Here is a 17,276-nt window from a genome sequence, read left to right as displayed (position 1 = left end):
GCCTTCAGCCATATCCCAGTTGCTTTGAGTTATGTCTGAATTTCAAGGGCAATTGTTTGGGGATGTAGTATTTCTACAGTTGTGAGCTGTGGGTTTTGTTTTGTGCCCACATGCAGCATGGGGTGTTACCCCAAGAGCTGAGACCCTGCTGGGTCCCCCCTTGGTTTCATGGGGAGGCAGCAGAGCTGAGCAGCCTGGATTACAGACTGTTCCCTGGATGTGCTTTCAGACCTGTGCTCCTTTTCCCTACTCCTGCTTTAGAGGCAATGCCTGAAGGCAGGCTGCAGGCTAAACGCTCCAGTGCTGAAGGAAATGGGTGTTTTGCTGTGTGTTCTAGCGGGAGCACAATCCTGGTTTTCCAAGTTTGCCATCCTGGCAGCTGAACTTGCAGACCATTTCTGTGAGCTCCTCTCATGTGGGCAGTTTCCATGTGTGTGTTTAATCTCCCAGCAGCAGTTGGCAAGCTGGCTTGTGTCTGTAAGAACTGCTTGCTGAAAAGCAGTGGTAAATTCAAGCATTCAGAAAATTTGTCCTCGTATAAGAACTTGTAATTATCTCATGCCCTGACCTTGCTGGGGGCTGCTGGGTTCCTCAGTTCCTAGGGGGACCATTTATTTTACAATTCTAACAGTCTGTGATGTTTGAATGTCCAAAACTTGTATGCAAAAGTTAACAAGCTGAGTCTGAAATCAGGGTTTTCGTTTCTGCAGTGGGTGGGGAAGTTGTGAATGTTACAGCATCATAGTATTCTGCTTATCCTGCTTGTTCAGGAGGAAAGAAGAGCGTTTGGAAAGTAGGTGTGACAAAGACAGCACAGTTTATTTATGCTGTGGAGGAACAAACGAATCATGTTCTTTGTAGCACAGCACTGTTTTGAACAGAGGCTTGTGTGTTGTATGTTTAATTTTTGTGCCATTCCCCTCAGCTATTTGCACACCCCTTTTGTTTGGCTTGCCTGTCTGCTGGTGGAGCTGCAGCAAGGATGGCTTTGGCTGCTTCACCCCTCCCACGTGTGTGTCACACATTTGGTCACTCAGGTTTTATTTCTTCCCTCTGTTAAACACCAGAGTGTAACTGGGGCTCCCCAGGAGCAGGCATTGTCACCGGGCAGGAAAACCTCTTTAATGGGGCTGGCTAAACTTTTAAACTATGGTTAATGTTTTTAACAGTAACTTGTGTTTCCTCTGGCCTTCACGCCCAACCATTAGCCAGGTTTTTTTGTCTCTCAGAGTGGAAAAATAAAAGTAATCTAACTATCCAGCAGGGCCCTTCCTGAGGTGCTGGAGAAGGCTGACCACAATGTGAACTGGGGGTTACAGAGGCTGGATGTGTGGGTTAAGAGGTTCCTTGCAAAGCTTGGCAAAATTTAAGCATTAGAAATGAGATGCACCCCCGCCCCGCTTTTTTTTTTAAACTATAAATAAATTATGAGGTTTAAATTTGGCATGCTATGTGCCTATAAGCTTTGCTCTGTGTAATTTTCTGAATATATATATATTTTTTTTAAATGTATTTTTGTTCCCCCTTTAATATGACATCCACTTGATTTCTTTGTAACTGCAAGACAGACCTGACTCTGATCTGCCTTACGCTGTAAACTGTGTTTATGGAGCTAGAATTGGGGTCATTAATTTTCTTTACATCAAAAGAAGTAATTTCTTTTAAATGAGAAGCCTGTTTCACCTAGTAATTCGCTTTAATTGCTTATTTGAAACTTTTGACATTTGATAGCAATTTAAGCATTGCCAGATGAGGCTCACGCAGTTGGGACGTGCAGGTGCTTCCCTGTGTGCCCAGGCTGGATCAAAGGAGCGAGCCCAGCGATGTGCCTGGCCGCAGACAGGAGCCCAGCGCTGGGAGATGCTGAGTTCTGGGGCTGCCTGAATAGATGCTGTGTGTCAGCTCAGCAAGCACTGGCTCAGAGGGCTCTCCCTTGGAGAAGTTTCTGAGGAGCACTGAGCACGGTGCTGTTTGTTTTTCTTGGGAGATAGACTGCATGGCCTTTGTTTTGCCTGAGGCTAAATAGTGCTTGCAGCGCTGAGTCTCTGTTTTTTTAAAGTCTAACAAATAGCACTTTCTGCTGAAGGGGTAGAAAAAAAGTTTCTAAAATATTAATTACTTTTTTTTCCCCCTGACTAATATCTCTTAATTTAGTATTACCATCTTCTGGGAGGTTTGGTGGGAAAGAATGTTCTTCCTCGTGAGGGTAAGCAAATGGTGCAACTTCAAAGGCATTTCTAGCAGGATCTGAACCTCAATAAAGAGACAAAAATGAAACAGTGTCTTACCCTTCACTTTTTATGCTGGTTCACAAATGTGAATCAATTTATTGTTCAGTCAGTGGCAGGAGTAGCTTTTATTAGCCTGAGAAGTATTTTTTATTTTAAGTCAATAAACAATAATTTAGATTATTGTGGAAAGAGCAACTTTGGTTAATTGCTTTTGGCTGTGGAATAATGTGGTGCTAGATATACTTACAATGGTTTCTATCAACACTGTACCGTGTCTCGTGAGAGATTAAAACTATTGCAGGAGTAGTCCAACAGCTGAACATGAGAAATTCTGTGCTACTGCTGCAGAAGTTAAGCAGTATTTTAGTACTTTGTGGATTCAGAGCAAAGCCAAAGCACCAGTGCCAAGACTTCTTTAAAGAGTTTTATTGATGTGCATTGTAATTAAAACCAGAATTAGTTTTCTAATAGGACATTCATTTCCTAGAGAGCAATTGCAGCTTGGCATAAAGTAATACATTTTTAAAAGCGAGTGCCAATCTGGGGATATCCCCAGCATATGTTGGATGGCTGATTTACCAGCTATGTGTGTCCTACTTATTAGCAAGAAAATTAAATATTTTCATTTAAAATAATGATATGAATAAACCTTTGGCTGTGCTGTGATTTCAATAAAACCTTAATTGTTTAGAGAGCTCTGTGAGAGTGTGTGAAGTTGGGTCAGTTTTACAGCCTGATGTTAGTCTCGATAGCAGATTTACGACAGGGCTGGATTTAATCTCTCGACTAATCTTTACAGTAGCAGGCCTGGGATGGGAAGGCGTTTGTGTGTTTCAGGAGATAGGTAACTCGATCTCTGAAGTGGAAACACGGTGCTGGGTTTTAAAATGTCTTAGCAGCTTTAAAATGAGCTAGCCAAGGGGTGGTGGGGAATTGCTCTGTGGAAACAAAATAGGTGTTGGTTTTAAATCAGCGTGGTAGTGTGCTCATTGTCACACCTTCACACATGGCTGTAGGCTCAAATCTATTTCTCATTAAAGCAACTGTAGTGGAAGGGAATATTGCGACCATCTGGGTTGCAAAGATCAGAAATAACAGTCCTGTGGGCAGCACCATGTAAACTGGCTTTTATGCCACTTGATTAATCATTTCTGAGGGTAAGGGCTGCAAGATGTTTACCAGGTCATGCATTAATTAAAAAAAAACCTTTCAAGTCTATTTTTCCTGGATCTTTAATGGTGGTATGCCTTTGAATCAAGTTACAATATTTGTAGGTTCAGCATCTCAACTAACATTGTTCCTGAGCAGGGGAAACACGGGTGCCTTAGATATCTCCAAAGGAGAGTTAATTAGAAGAATGAGCAGTTATTAAGAGCACCACAGCTCCACTGTTTAATTCTGATGATAATTTTCATGCTGGGTCTAATACAAATGAATTCACTTACGGTTTATTAATCGACTGCGAGCCTGTTAGGGTATTCAGCAGGAAAAATGCTGAGAGTTACCAGAACAGATTTAAAGCACTTCCGTGAGTGGAGAGCAAATCAGATAACTTTATTTTTTCTCCTCTTTTTATCTTTCTGCACTGCTGTAACTGAGTATGGTTTTTTTTCCCCTTTTTCTTCACTTCTTTAGGACCCACGATTATCAGCTTTAATTTTTGACAAGCTTCAAGTGCCTGACTATTTACAGAAAAACAGGAATGAAGGAGAGAGCAGATGTGAAACTTGTGCCACTCACTTGAATCAGCTGAAGCAGGAAGCCATCCAGATGATGCACACCCTGAGCCAAACCAGCTGCCCAGAGATGCCCGACCTCCCGCCCGGCGCCGGGGCAGTGACCAGCATGGTACCCAGGATGGTCACTGTCTCCTCCCAGAGAGACCTGCCACTCCTTGCTGGGCAGGTGGGCAGGCAGCCTGGAAAGTCGCCCAATCTCTTCTCTGCAGAGAGGAAGAAAGGACTGGGATGGTCTCAAGGCGTGGGAAGTTTTCCCAACTCCAGCGTTCAAGTGACGGTGGCCCCCAGCGGTCTCAGTGGTGCCCTGAGCTCTGTCACCATCCAAGCTCAGCAGTACCTTGAGGGCATGTGGAGTATCTCCAGGGTGAACAGCTTCCTGCCTCAGGCTTGTCTAGTAAGTAGTGATAATTCAGCTGCTTGAGTTGTGTTTGCATGTGTGTGGACATACAGATAAAGTTTGAGATCTAGCCATATTTATCTTTGTGGGGATCAGCTAATGGTATTCTAAGCCATGTTTCATGAGTTGAAGAGCTTTGAAAGATGTTCTGTCAGATGTCATGAGGAATTTGCTTTCTTATCTCACATGGTGAGATCCTTTCCACAGATGTTTTTGCACCTATTTTAGCTTCATGTATGCAGGTGATATTATTATTTGTCTGTCAAATACCTGGTAACCCCTTTAGAAGAACACAAAAGGCCAAGTTTGTCACACCTGAAGCTCTGGGAGCTTCATGGGATTATATCAAAGATGAACTTCACCCTGAAGTCTAGTGCTGAGCTTCTGATGCTGTGTGCAGTTCAGCAGCTGCTGTTGATGGACTGTGATGCACAGCATTAATCTGCAGCTTAGATGTGTTGCAAAACAGTTTGCTGCTGAGGAAGGGGCTCAGGAGGTTGCTTCAGAGCCACATGCCTGTAAATGTCACTGCACTTGGATTTTAAGCCTTGATGTTGATTTCTTGTATTCTGCGTGCATTTTACAAACTCTAGTGGGAAATGGAAAAGCTTTATAGAGGTGCATGTTACCTTTAAAGCAAGTTCATTATGTGGCCAGCTATGGAACTGTGCTAAGAAGAAGAATACAGTATGTGGCTGATTTTGGCTAAGATTTATTCCTGACCAGTTTTCAGGTAGTGAATGGGGGTGTGTATGTAATAATGAAATGTGCACAATTTGAAGTAATGGTTTTCACTTAAAGATGACATAGCAGATCTTGTGACATGAGGTATTTTGGTGCCAAGCAGCTTTAAATTTAACATAATGCCTTCCATGCTGTTGTACGTAAACACTACCTAATATTGCTTGGTAGCTTCAGCTGGTTGAGCTCCAAGATCATCAGAGATAAATATTTGAGTGCTGCTGTGTAACATCACTTTTTCAGGCTGACTTGTGTTTCCTTCTAGAAAAGGCTTGGAGACTTGATTCCTCCCTCCCATACTTTTCTCTCTTAAGGGAATTTGTGAATTCCACATACATTCCACCTCTGAGGGGTTCCCATTTAAATCCAGTGAATCTCCACTGACATCAAGTCATTCACTGAGAAAAGGGAAAATGTCCCATTCAGCTCTTCATAGTTTATAAGGAACTTCTGCTATGAGAGCTTTTCTCTAAATTGTTGCTCCATGCAGTAGGGATCAATTTGGCCATGTAAGGTGTATGATGTTACCTTTAAATTGCCTTCTAAGTTCTTTGTATATCACAGAAATAGGGAAGGAAAAATGGGAAACGTGGTGGGCTAAGAAGCCTGCACTCTGAAAGCAGAAGTATTTCAATTTGTCTGCTCACTCTTTGTCTGCCCTTATTCTTGTCCTAAATAATTCAGTAACAGCCAGCTGCAGATTTCCTCCTGCTTAACCATGCTGACTGATAGATGTGGTCTTCCCTAACCACCATGCTATTCTAAGACAAAACTGTTGCCTCATTTAACCCCTGTGAAGGAAAAATGTGTATAATGCAGCAGAGCTTAAGTGTGATTTAGAAATGTGCAAAGAAACTCAGTAGCCTGGAAAACAGTGACCTTTAACGAAAGGACAAACACTGTGAGTGTTGGAGGCAGCTTGGATGTGATCCAGTCATCTGCAAGGATCATTTAGATTTATAAGCAATTTTTGGAGAGAAGCTAGTCTTCAGTTGTTTTATCTCTCCTCCCTCTTTATTTATTTTATTCATTTAAACCCAAAAGCAGTTACTGAAGACTGTGAGTGCATCTCTTTCCAGATGGTGCTTCTTGAGTCTGTCGGAATTCTTCCACTGCCTTTTGTATTGTTAAGAGCCTTGTGTCTGATGAAGTTGTTTGGGTGGGTGAGGCAGAAAGTGTTTCCCCTACGCTCTTCCCCTGAGGAATCACAGGTGTTGAAGAAAATAGGATTGGAGAGCTTTCAGGAAACAGTTAGTCTAGCCCTTGTCTAGGACAGTATTCACTGCAGGACATTCTTGTCCAATGCTTACCTTACATAATTTTATAGTTTTTCAAAGTCTGGGATTTTCTGAGTTCTGTTGATTCTCACATCTGAACTTCCTTCCCTATTAGAAAAGTTTATTTGATTTATTTACTTTTTTTTTTTTTACTGGTTAAAGAGATAATTTTGTCTTTTCTTTCCAGAACTTAGAGACAGAGTTTAGGTTTCAGATTAACCCAGAAGAGAACTGTGCATATAGATACTTTCTGTGATGTCTATCTTTAGTAATACTTCCTGTCTGGTGGAGCAAAGCTGGTCTGGCTAGAGGAATTCTGCAGCAAGAACTACTGCAGTAGAAAGAACAGCATTGAATGTACTATTTACTGTGTGTGACTACATTTTGAAGACTTCAGCCCCCATTTAGGCAACATACTGCACAAATGCAGAAAAACAAGATGGTTCTTTTCCCACTCTTGGTTGTGACACAAGTTATTTTGACCACCATGTGAAGACTCCTGTTTCACTGAGAATCTGTACTTGTGCCTTTTTTTCTTGCCAAAGGGTGCTTGAAACAGATGCTGAACTCCCTCATGGGAGCTCCTACCAATACCTACCAATGCTCCCAGTGATTTAACTCACTGCTGCATATGAAGTGGGCATGATTAATTTTACAAATTTGGGAATACAAAGGTAAAGGCTAGGGTTAATCTCAAGTATTTCTAATTGCCAGAACCCCAGGTGTTCATTATAACAATTACTGAGGCTTCCTTTGTGGCTGTGGAAGACCAACAGGCACTTCCAAGAGATTCTCTGTCCCTCTCATCTTGGATGTCTGTCTTGGCCTGCCTTGTCCACCAGTGGTGCCTGTGGCTTCCAGGTGGTGCTGGTAGAGCCCAGGTAGGTAATGTGGAGCAAATCCCTTTTTGGATGCAGGCTGCTGTGTCCCCAGTGCCTTCTGAGTGTGAAAAGACACCCCAGTGTACATCTGCCAAACCTCAGGAGACTTTGCAGCCGCACACGTTTCTCCAGGATCCGTATTTCTTATTCATGGTTAGTTCTAATAGTGGTGGTAGTGGAATTGTCTGTGGAGAGAAAAAAAAAAAAAAAGAGATTTGATTTCTGCTCCTCTCATCTCCCTCCCCAAACTCGCATGTATTACCCTGTAATGTCACGGTTGTGAAAACACTTCTGGGCTGAACGTTGGGGGTCAGAAGTGCAGGACATCGTAAATTTTTAATACGTGTTTGGAGTTCAAGTGTGAAAAATCCATTATATAGATTATAAATTTTTTGAACAGGAACGTGTGTTTGAAGCGTAGTGTGGGTGCTGCTCAAACCAAAATAATGACCATGGGCTTTGGGAGCTGTGAAGAGGAACTGTAATTAAGGATCTGGAGGAAGGTTCAGGGAGGGGGAGACCAGGATTGCAACCAAGGTGCAAAAGGTGAAGATGTAATCAGCTGCTTTACCCAAGTGGCCTGTTGTGAAAAATTACAAAAAATAATCACCAGTAGCAGTGATAAGTTGTCTGAGCAGACAGTGAACACAGTGGAGGGGAGGGAGCTGGTATAACTCTGGGTAAAGCAGGTGATTTGTGCTGGACATCTGACAACTATAATTAATAAATAGTTTTATATTGATGTTTTTAGTTCTAGACCTGACAAGTGAATATAAGGTTACTGCTCAAATGAAAAAAAACCATTAGCAGTGCTCAGCACTGCCACCAGTTTAATGCAAAAAGAGAGGACTGAGGGGAGTTTGGGCTTCCCAGATGTGTTGGAATCTGGCTGAGAGGTAGAACATGAAAACCACTGAAAATACTTTGTATGCCTATTAGAAGTATTTGCATTTATTGTGCATTGTAGAAAAAAGGAGGTCTTATTGTATATTTTAAATTGACTGTGTTATTATTATGCAGTGTTATGTACTGCATAAAAGTGCTAAAGTAGCCATGCCATGTGCTATAAAGACATCTCAGTGAAATAGAGCTTATTTGCAAATTGCTTTTTCTTTCATCTTACACAAAATGAAATCCTGGTCACACTGTATTTCTTACTTGAATATATACAATTGGTACTGGTTATAAGGCAAAGTGTTGTGGCTCCTTGAATGCTTACCAATTTGTAAGTGGATTTAAAAATATATTAAAAAATGCACCATTAAGAAATTGAAAAAGTTGGAGCAATGAAGAATTTGAAGTGCCTTAAGTAAAACTTTTAAAGCCTATGTGTGCAAAATTGTAAAATTATCTAAAGTTCAATGTATGTTCTTGAGAGTATTCACAAATTTAAATTTAGGTATGACTTTATTGCTTGGGTCTGTGAGGTTCAAAGAGGGAGGGTTCACCCACAGCACAGCAGATGTAAATGGGTGCATAGACTCTAAAGTTAAAGAACTTAGGTTTATTTGTATTATGTGAAAAACTTGTGAGTTATTTTAGTCACAAATTCAAGCTTGCCTGTAGTTTGAATAAGTCTTCTGCTTACCCTAATCTAAACCAGATGGATTTGTCTGAGAGTAGCTCAGCCTCTGTTGACTTTCCTTAAAGCCTCTTTGTTTGTTTATAGCCAGGGTGACTTACATTTTGTTTAAAAGATGCAATAAAAGGCTGACTGTGGAAAACAGAACAATGACAAGATTTACTTTCCAGCATTTACTTTTTTTACTTTGATAAATGTCATGCCAAATGGATTTTTAAATTAATTTTTAAAACCCTTCTTGATAGCTTTCTCAGTGACCTTTTATTAATACAATGTGGGAAATATATTTTGTAATGAAACAATTACAATACAGTGCATTGACCATAAATCTTGTCCGTGAGACATATGGATGTCTTTTGAGCTTTGGGACATTTCTCAGACTCCACGTATAACATCTTGATCCTCAAGAAGTCAGTGTTAGACAGATGGTGAGGCAGGGACTGCACAGAGGCTTTTCTGTTTTCCCTTCAGCTCCAGCAGTGCTGGTGTCACTGCTCTTATAGAGGAAGTACATAAAGGAAAGGGGGTGGCAAAAATGACTAATTTTCAAAGTTAGTGTTGGTCACCCTCCATAACAAGTCTCAACAGCAGAGGGAAGAAACCTTTTGATCCAAGTTACTAAATGCCTTCTCATAGTAACCTAATTTATGTTCCCATGGAAAAGAGCTTTGCTGTGACTGCTGCTCATCAGCTGGGCAGTCATGCTTTGCTTTGAGCTTTGCTGCCTTGGCAGATGCAGAGGGAGGGTGTGATGTGGGAGGACAGCCCTGCCACTGCCAGTGAGACCCTGCCCAGCAGACTGGCTTGGAAAGAGTGGGTTGGAAATCCAGCCTGAAACGTGCAGCTGAAGGCATAGCCCTCTGTTTTGTGAAGTTGATGGGACCTTTGTACTCTCTTGTTCTAGATTGTCCCCAGTGCAGGGTGCTGAAGGTGAAAATGAGGTTACTTTTTAATGTATTTCCAGCTATCAGAGTGATACCGGAAAAATATTAAAAGTTAACAGAAAGGTTGTTGGCTACAAGATGGAAACAAACATTTTCTTGGGTGAGGATGTGGATTGCATTTCTTTATATTGTGTTTGACACTTCCACCATAGTATTGGTTTCACAGTTGTGGGCCAGGGTAACTGTTTGAGGACTCAGACCCTCTTGTGGCTCAAATTACCACCTGAAACCAGTTCTTTTGATCTTTCACCCCTCCAGGCTAAGCAGTTGTTATTACAGCTCTCATGAGGAAACAAGTCTATACTTGCCTCTGTTGACAATTGAAGTCAACAGGCAATAATAAAGAAAATGTTTGCCCAGACTTCACCTGTAACTCATCAGAGATAGATTTAAAACAAGCAGAATTGGGAGATTATGTGGAAATGATAATCCACTGGATTGACTTTTGGCCCACAGTTCATTCTCTCATGTGGCAAGTGTATCACAAGCTACACTAAATACCCCAAATATTCAAATTTTCTGCTCTTGCCTTTCAACTTGTTTCTTTGGCCTTTTCTGTTCACTTTTGCTTCCTACTGATCCCTTTATACTCTGAATTTGCTCCACTATAAATCCTCCAGTGAACATAATCAGTGCATCCCATGCCACCCCAGCACTAGAAGTCACCACAAAGGAAGGTGTTCCCTTTTGGCTGAAGCTCAGGAGTGGTGCCATCCAAGGTTTGAGAAAGAACAGCTGATATGAGGCTACTGTGGCATGGGCTACATGGATTAAGGGTGGGCTGCAGATGAATAATACCCTTTGGCTTCAGAAGTTAATGCAGCAGAGAAACCAAATTCAGGCTGAGCTCAGACCTTAGTTGTATTCAGGCTGGTGGAGGGGAGAGTCTTGCAGTGGTGTCTTTATGGCACATGAAAGAGACTGATTTGTACAGCTGTATGCAGGTGGGATTGCCCAGTTGTCCTGCTTGTGTAGAATAGTATTTGAACATAATCTATTTTTTTTTTTGGATAGTGCTTTGAATTTGACATTTTCTCACCAGGCTGTTTACTGGAATGATGGCATGTTGAGGGTGTGAGCCTTCAGCTGTGCACAGTATGAGCAGTGCTGAAAGCATCTCCTGTTGCTTTGTGGCACGAGGGGCTGAGCGTGGGGCAAAAATTGGTGCTCTTTGTTACTTGCAGCTAGAGTCACTAAAGCACCCTGCCTGGTAGCTTCTGACAGGAGGTTTAAAAAGCATCAATAGAAAATGATGTATCTATTTTTGTGTTTCAGCACTTAGGAGAGAATTTATGATGTATGGATAGAGTTCATAGATATTTCAAGCATTTCATATGTGTGTGTTTAATGGAATGGATTGCCACTTTAGTGAACATAGCATCAAATCAGCTCTGTTAATTGAAAAAGATTTTTCACATTATTGCTAATGATGTGACACAGTTTTGTTAGAGATGGTGCATAAAATAGCACTACTCAAGTGACATTAATGTATGCATTTAAATTCCTTTTTTCCCATTTACGTGCATTATTGATTTTATTTCATTGTTGAGCAGCTAATGGATTTATAATTTGAATACAGTCACTGTAATCAATGATGGGATTGTTAGACTTCTAAATAGAACTTTAAAACTACGATGAGATAATTTCACAATGACATTGTAGAGAGTGGGCTGCCCAACCAGGAAGAGTGAGTGGGTGAGGTCCTGCAAAGACAGATTGGAACAACCTCATGTTCAGAACTCCTGGTCCTTGTGAGGGACTTCACCCTGATACCTGTTGGAGAGACACAGGGCAGGGCATAAGCAATCAAGGATGTTCCTGGAATGTGTTGATAATTTTCTTCTCCAAATGACAGAAGAGCCAGTGTGGAGAGGTGCTGTGCTGGACCTTAGTTGTGATCAGTGATGCAGAGTCTCTTTGGAGCCCTGTAGCCAGGGGTGTTCCCCAGGGGTCAGTGCAGATTCCAGTTTAGTTCATCTTATTCATCAATGCCCTGGATGGAGGCACAGAGCCCAGCCCTGGGAAGTTTGCTGAGGAGGAACGTCCAGTTCTAGGCTCCCCTGTTCAAGAATGACACAGAGTTCCTGGGGAGGGTCCCATGGAGGGGCTGAGAAGATGATGAGAGGACTGGAGCATCTCTTATGAGAAAAGGCTGAGAGAGCTGGGCTTGTTTAGCTTGGGGGGGAGACAACTGAGTTAATTCCTCTGGATTGGTATAGCTGCTACTCTTTCAAATCTGGATGAGTTTGTTCTTTTGTGATACCTTATCTGGAGGAAGAATTTGAAAGATGCTGTATGCATGGGTCTGTTGCTGTGTTTTGGTGCTGCTGGGCAAAGGTAGTGGATCTGCCATTCAGAACTGTCTCTGCTGTGCTTCTCAAAAAAAGAAGGTGATGAAGTTGCGCAAAGTGATGAAGTTGTACAAGGCTGTTTAGGGGTCAGGTGGCAGTGAAAGGATAAAGAAGGGGAGAGTGGTCCTTGTGATGCCTGGCTTGGGAAAGGTCTAGGTTTAATTTGTTCATGCAAGGTAGCTGTGTGGACATCCCCTTAAGTCTTGTCAGCTTCTCCTGATGACTCTGAAATACTGATGAGGGATACAGGAATAGTGCTACCTCCTGTTGCTAGTTATGCTAAGATTCTCTTGAAAAGACTGAATGGGGATGATAAGAACATTAGTAATATCCTGCTGAGTCTCAGCTGCAGCCTGTCTAGCTCAGGGCTGTCTCCAGCAGTGAAGCTGGAAATGGTATTTAGGGAGAGCTGTGGAGCCTGGCTATTTTCTGCAGTCAGCTCATACTCCCCAGCATGCTCAGTTGGAGAATTCACAGGGACACATACCTGTCTGTTCCCTTTAGGATCTGTTTAGAGACCTGCTGTTCAGGAATTCATCCAAACCCTCCCTGACCCTGAAACACTAACTCCACAGCCTTCTGTATGCCAGCAGGTTCCATGAGTTCACTACCCCAGTGCAGGGAAGTATTCACTTTCATTCAATGTATTCTGTGCCTCCATGACTTTGTAATCCTCATTCAGGCTGTCTTCAATCTTTCCTTCACCAAGCAAGAGTCCCAACCTCTTTCATCTCTCCTCCTGGGGCAGCTGCTTTATCTTCTTGACTATTTACTTGCTTGTCTCTGTCATTTCTGTCTTGAGATGTAGTACTAGACTCAATTATGTGGACACTCTCCTTGTTCTTTATACCCTGCATTGTGATGTCCAAAATTTGCTTGTTTATTTATTTATTTATTGGTTACTGCTACATCTTGATTTAGAGGAACTGTCAATGATCCTTAGATTTTCCAAGTTGTAGCTGCAAGTTTTGAGCTCAGTATTGTTGAGGAGTCATTTAGGTTGTTTTTCCCTTTTTTATGTGGTCTCATCTATGTCAAATCTCACCTGACACTTCTTTGCACGGTCACACTTGGGAATTTCTTCTGGAATTCCTTATTATTGGCATTTGGTTGCTTGAAGGAGCTTTGGGATATCTGCAGGCTTGCAGATTTCACTCTAGTCATGGTGAATCATGTCTGGTTACTTGGCCCCAGCACTGGGAGAAAACAGCAGGTCAGCAGGAACACCGACAAGAAAAGAGTGTCATCTGCACACCTCTATCCCTAATTTGGGTCCTTGGTGTCCTTCAACAATGCTCACAGCTGTCCTTGTCTTTACAAACTTAATTCTGCTTCATGAGCTTACCTTGGTCTTTAAATATGGGTGTAATAAAGAGTTTTCCTTCAGATAATGAGGGCTTGTACCTCTTCAAGTGAGCTACTAGTCAATGGGTGCCTTCCATGTGGTAGTTGTCAGGCAAATTGATCCCAAGGGATGCTCTTTTTAAAGCAGCTACATCTAATATATAAGCAGTTCAAGTGTGATTGAGATAGAAATTAGGTATAACAATCTCTGTCCACCTTTGCTTTATTTGATGACATTGTGTGTCAGTCATTATAACAATACAGTGATTTTAATCAAATTGGAACATGGTAATTTCTTTTGCTGAATAGAGACTAATCAAGATACGATGAGGTTTTTATTCAGTTGCCCAAATCACTGAGAAATGCTGTTGTGGAGTCAGGAAGGTGACAGAAGTTCTCCCAGTTCAAAGCTCTGCGTGTATCCTATGTTTAGTGGCTGTTAGAAACACTTCTGGCCTGTGGAAGTCAGTACAAGTCAGTACTAAAAGAAAATAATTTGTCTTCTTGTAGGAAACCCAATCCTAAAATGACAGAAATGTGCATTATTATGAACCTGTTAATGAATTCCTTTGCTTGCTCTTAGCAGCCTTTCCCAAAAAGCAGGGATTTTTATTGTATATTTGTCCATTGAGTAAATACCTCGGGTATTTTGTCTTTGCAGGTTGTAGCTATTGTAATAGAAGTCAACAGGGAGGGCTCTGGGCAACGCTTTCTGATGCTTGCCTAGAGGCATTAGAAGAAACAGTTCCTCTAGTCTGGCTGTTTTAAATCCACTGCACATGGGCAGTCCTGATTTGAGAGTGTTAATGTACAGCAGGATCTCTGTCCTTGTTGGTAGCTCGTTTCATGACCTCCTGACTGTGCAGGGCGGGTTTACATGTGCAGATAGGAGGATGTTGGTTGTGTCACTGGCAGTCAGACTGCTGTGAAGAAGGAAAGAAAAAAGAGAATTGCTTACTGTGTCTTTTGGCATGGGTGTCCTGAAGATCTGAAATGAGAAGGAATTGGTCTGTCACTCCCTGCTGACATCTCTGCACCACCAGAACCCTGCCTGCAGGAATTGCCCACACTCTCAATCTGAAGGAAGGAAACGATGACATTTCTTTTTGTAGATAGAGGCCTGCCCAGAACCCTAATAAATTTTTCAAGGACCAAGAAGCATGATTTGTGAGAGATCTGGGTCAGACTGAGCTCAAAACCCCTTGGTGAGAAGGGAGAAGCTGCAGATTCTCCATCCTGGTACTGCCAAGGATGCCAGTCCTGGATGTAGCTGGGTGTGTGCCCTGCCCAAAAGGATGAGGTCCTTTCTGCATGGAGCACAGGCTGCTAATGATTCTTGCTGCTGAAGATCCAAAACTTAAACCTGCTTTAGTAATCCAGATATTATTTCAAAAAAGCAAGTGTTCTGAGGTTGCCTTTGGATTGCCTATATTGCTTTCCAGTCTGTGACAGCAGATGGGCCTCCTATTTCTATTTAATTCTACTTCTCTGTAATTTTTCTCCTTCTGCCTCATCTTCAGAGATTGATCATAAGCCAGGCATTAGCAACTCTTGTAGCTGAAAAGCCTTTTTTGAGAGAAGGGATATTGTGCTCTGCATTTGATTTCTGTTGAACACGAGATGCATATAAAAGTCTGTAACCACAGGTTTAGGCATTCTTGTTACCACATCGCAGCTGCAGGTTATAAACGACTACAGTGGTGTATTGTAGTTATAAAATGCCCTACTTATTTTATAATGAGCCCTGGCAGAAACAATGCCAAATGGCAGGAAGAAGTTTATCCAGAACACGTTTCACTTCAGCCTGGCATATGCTGCCCTGTTAACTTTATGTAATGCTCGTCAGTCAGGAGGAGACATTTCTCACTGGAGACGCGTGCAGAACTTATGGGAAAGAAGGGTTTATAGTGTGAGCATTATCCAGCTCCAGATTTACGTCATGTTTGTTCCAGTCAGTGGTAGTAGGTCTTAAGAGTCTTTGCATGAGTCATTTAGGTGGAAAATTATTGTTTTATCATATATAAACAGTAGGTTTAATATTTTGCAAAATCATTACATCAAGCAGTTTTTACAGTTTAATTGACCGTGATGTTCTAGTCAGAAAGGGGAAAATAGTAAGTTAGAGCAAATTCTCAAAATTCTCTGTCTGCCTGCTAGTCAGAAAGGGGTAAAAAAAGTTAGAAGAGGGGAAAAAATCACCAGTACAGACTCAAAGCACTTAGTGCTTCGCCTGCACTCCTCTGTTAAGTGCTTTCATTATGGGACCAATTTTTTTGACGTAAAATAAATTCTACTGAATTGTGATTCTGATAAACAGATGTATGTCAGATTTGTAGAGGCTCTTGTAATTTTCTTCATTCCCCTGTTAGTGATTCTGTTCTTGATACTCTCTCTATCCATTTTCTATCCAACCTGCTGGGTTTCTTTTGCCATGACAGGATTATCCTGGGACTGATCTATTTTTCTATAGGTTTTTACAGTCCCATGATTTCTTGCCTGTCACCAGATACATATTTTGCATGCATTTCAGAGACCAAGTGGCATGACCTCATTTGGCTTTTTTGGATTCCTGTACATTCTCTGGACAAAGGTCGATGTCCAGAGAATGGAAATACTCAGAAAACTGGAAACATAATGGCTTAGTTTTTGGCTTTGCACTTCAAATGTGTAAAGAGCTTGTTAGAATTGTAATTGTCCTTTGGATAGTAATGGCCTGTCAGAGTCCTGTGTATCTGGAAATTTCATCTGGGGCCAACTTCTTTATAGTGTGATTTTGGACTAGTCTGACTGCTTAAGCCTGGGCAGATGTTTCCTGCCATGTAGTCACAACAGTGAGCCTGTGTGCTGGGAACCAGGGATAGGACAGGGGGTGCCCCGTTCTGCCCAGCACACCTCCACCTCTGTAGCCTGAGGATGTCAGGTCACCTGCATCTCATCCTGCCCTTTCCCCCTTGGCCCTCTGAACTGGGAACAACTCACACTGAAATTGTTGAAATTGTTGTGACCCTGCCAAGTTCAGCTGTGTGTGTGGATGCTGCCAGCTGGGGATGCAGCGTGGCTGACTTGCCCCCATGTTCTCAGGATGAGTGCTGGGACCTGGTCCCAAACCCTCCTGTCCATGGCACAGGCACTGTGACACAAAGCACACAACATCAATCATTCCTGTGTGTGCAAAGTGCTTGGTGTGGCATTTTCAAATGTAGTCCTTGATATGCTTTTACTGATGCCAGTTTTCATGTGGTTTTGGAGAGAGGAGAGGGAAGGGGTCCTATAGAGCAGTTTTGGAAAGCCTTCCTTTGAGGTTTAGTCTCTTTCCAGAGGGCTTTTGGTTTTTTCCAATGGCTTTTGTCCAGCATATACTTTCTTAGAAAATTGAAACAAGCATTACTCTCTGGATGTGGAGCCCTATGACATTTTAAATATTCAGTGCAGTCAGTAACACTTTATAATGACAAGGTTGTGCTTTCTGCATTTGATCATTAATGATTTATGAAAATTCATTAAATGGAGAAGCACAGTTCCCTCTCATCTGCAGTCTGGAGCCTTCTCTCTGTGCAGACTTGAACACTTGGAAAAGTCAGAAGTTACTCAAATTCCTCTAAAGAATTCTGTTTTCCTCACACAGTCCTCAGTAAAGTATTTGTTGAGATGAGAGGGGTGCATTTAATAAAAAAACAAAAAGAAAAGCCCCAAGAACCAAACCAACAACAAAATAACCCCTTTCTTCTTCTGTGGTGTGGCAAACTGGAGTGTCCAGGCCCAGGAGGGTCCCATTACTTGTCTTTGGTT

The 17,276-nt window shown here is 42.0% G+C and overlaps 1 protein-coding gene across 4 annotated transcripts in view; it reads left to right on the top strand.

Annotated features, from left to right (window-relative positions):
* The window catches only part of KIF26A (kinesin family member 26A), a 93,777-nt gene that overhangs the window by 26,042 nt on the left and 50,459 nt on the right, over positions 1–17,276 (top strand). For all 4 annotated transcript variants that reach the window (XM_033062936.1, XM_033062935.1, XM_033062933.1 and 1 more), the window contains exon 3: positions 3,867–4,364. In XM_033062936.1, the coding sequence (XP_032918827.1) occupies positions 3,867–4,364 (498 nt within the window). The remainder of the gene's footprint in view (positions 1–3,866; positions 4,365–17,276) is intronic.

The sequence above is a fragment of the Catharus ustulatus genome, chromosome 6 (assembly GCF_009819885.2).
Source record: "Catharus ustulatus isolate bCatUst1 chromosome 6, bCatUst1.pri.v2, whole genome shotgun sequence".
Classification (NCBI taxonomy): domain Eukaryota; kingdom Metazoa; phylum Chordata; class Aves; order Passeriformes; family Turdidae; genus Catharus; species Catharus ustulatus.
The sequence above is the reverse complement of the archived record's forward strand: the minus strand, read 5'-3'. Positions and strand labels throughout refer to the sequence as shown.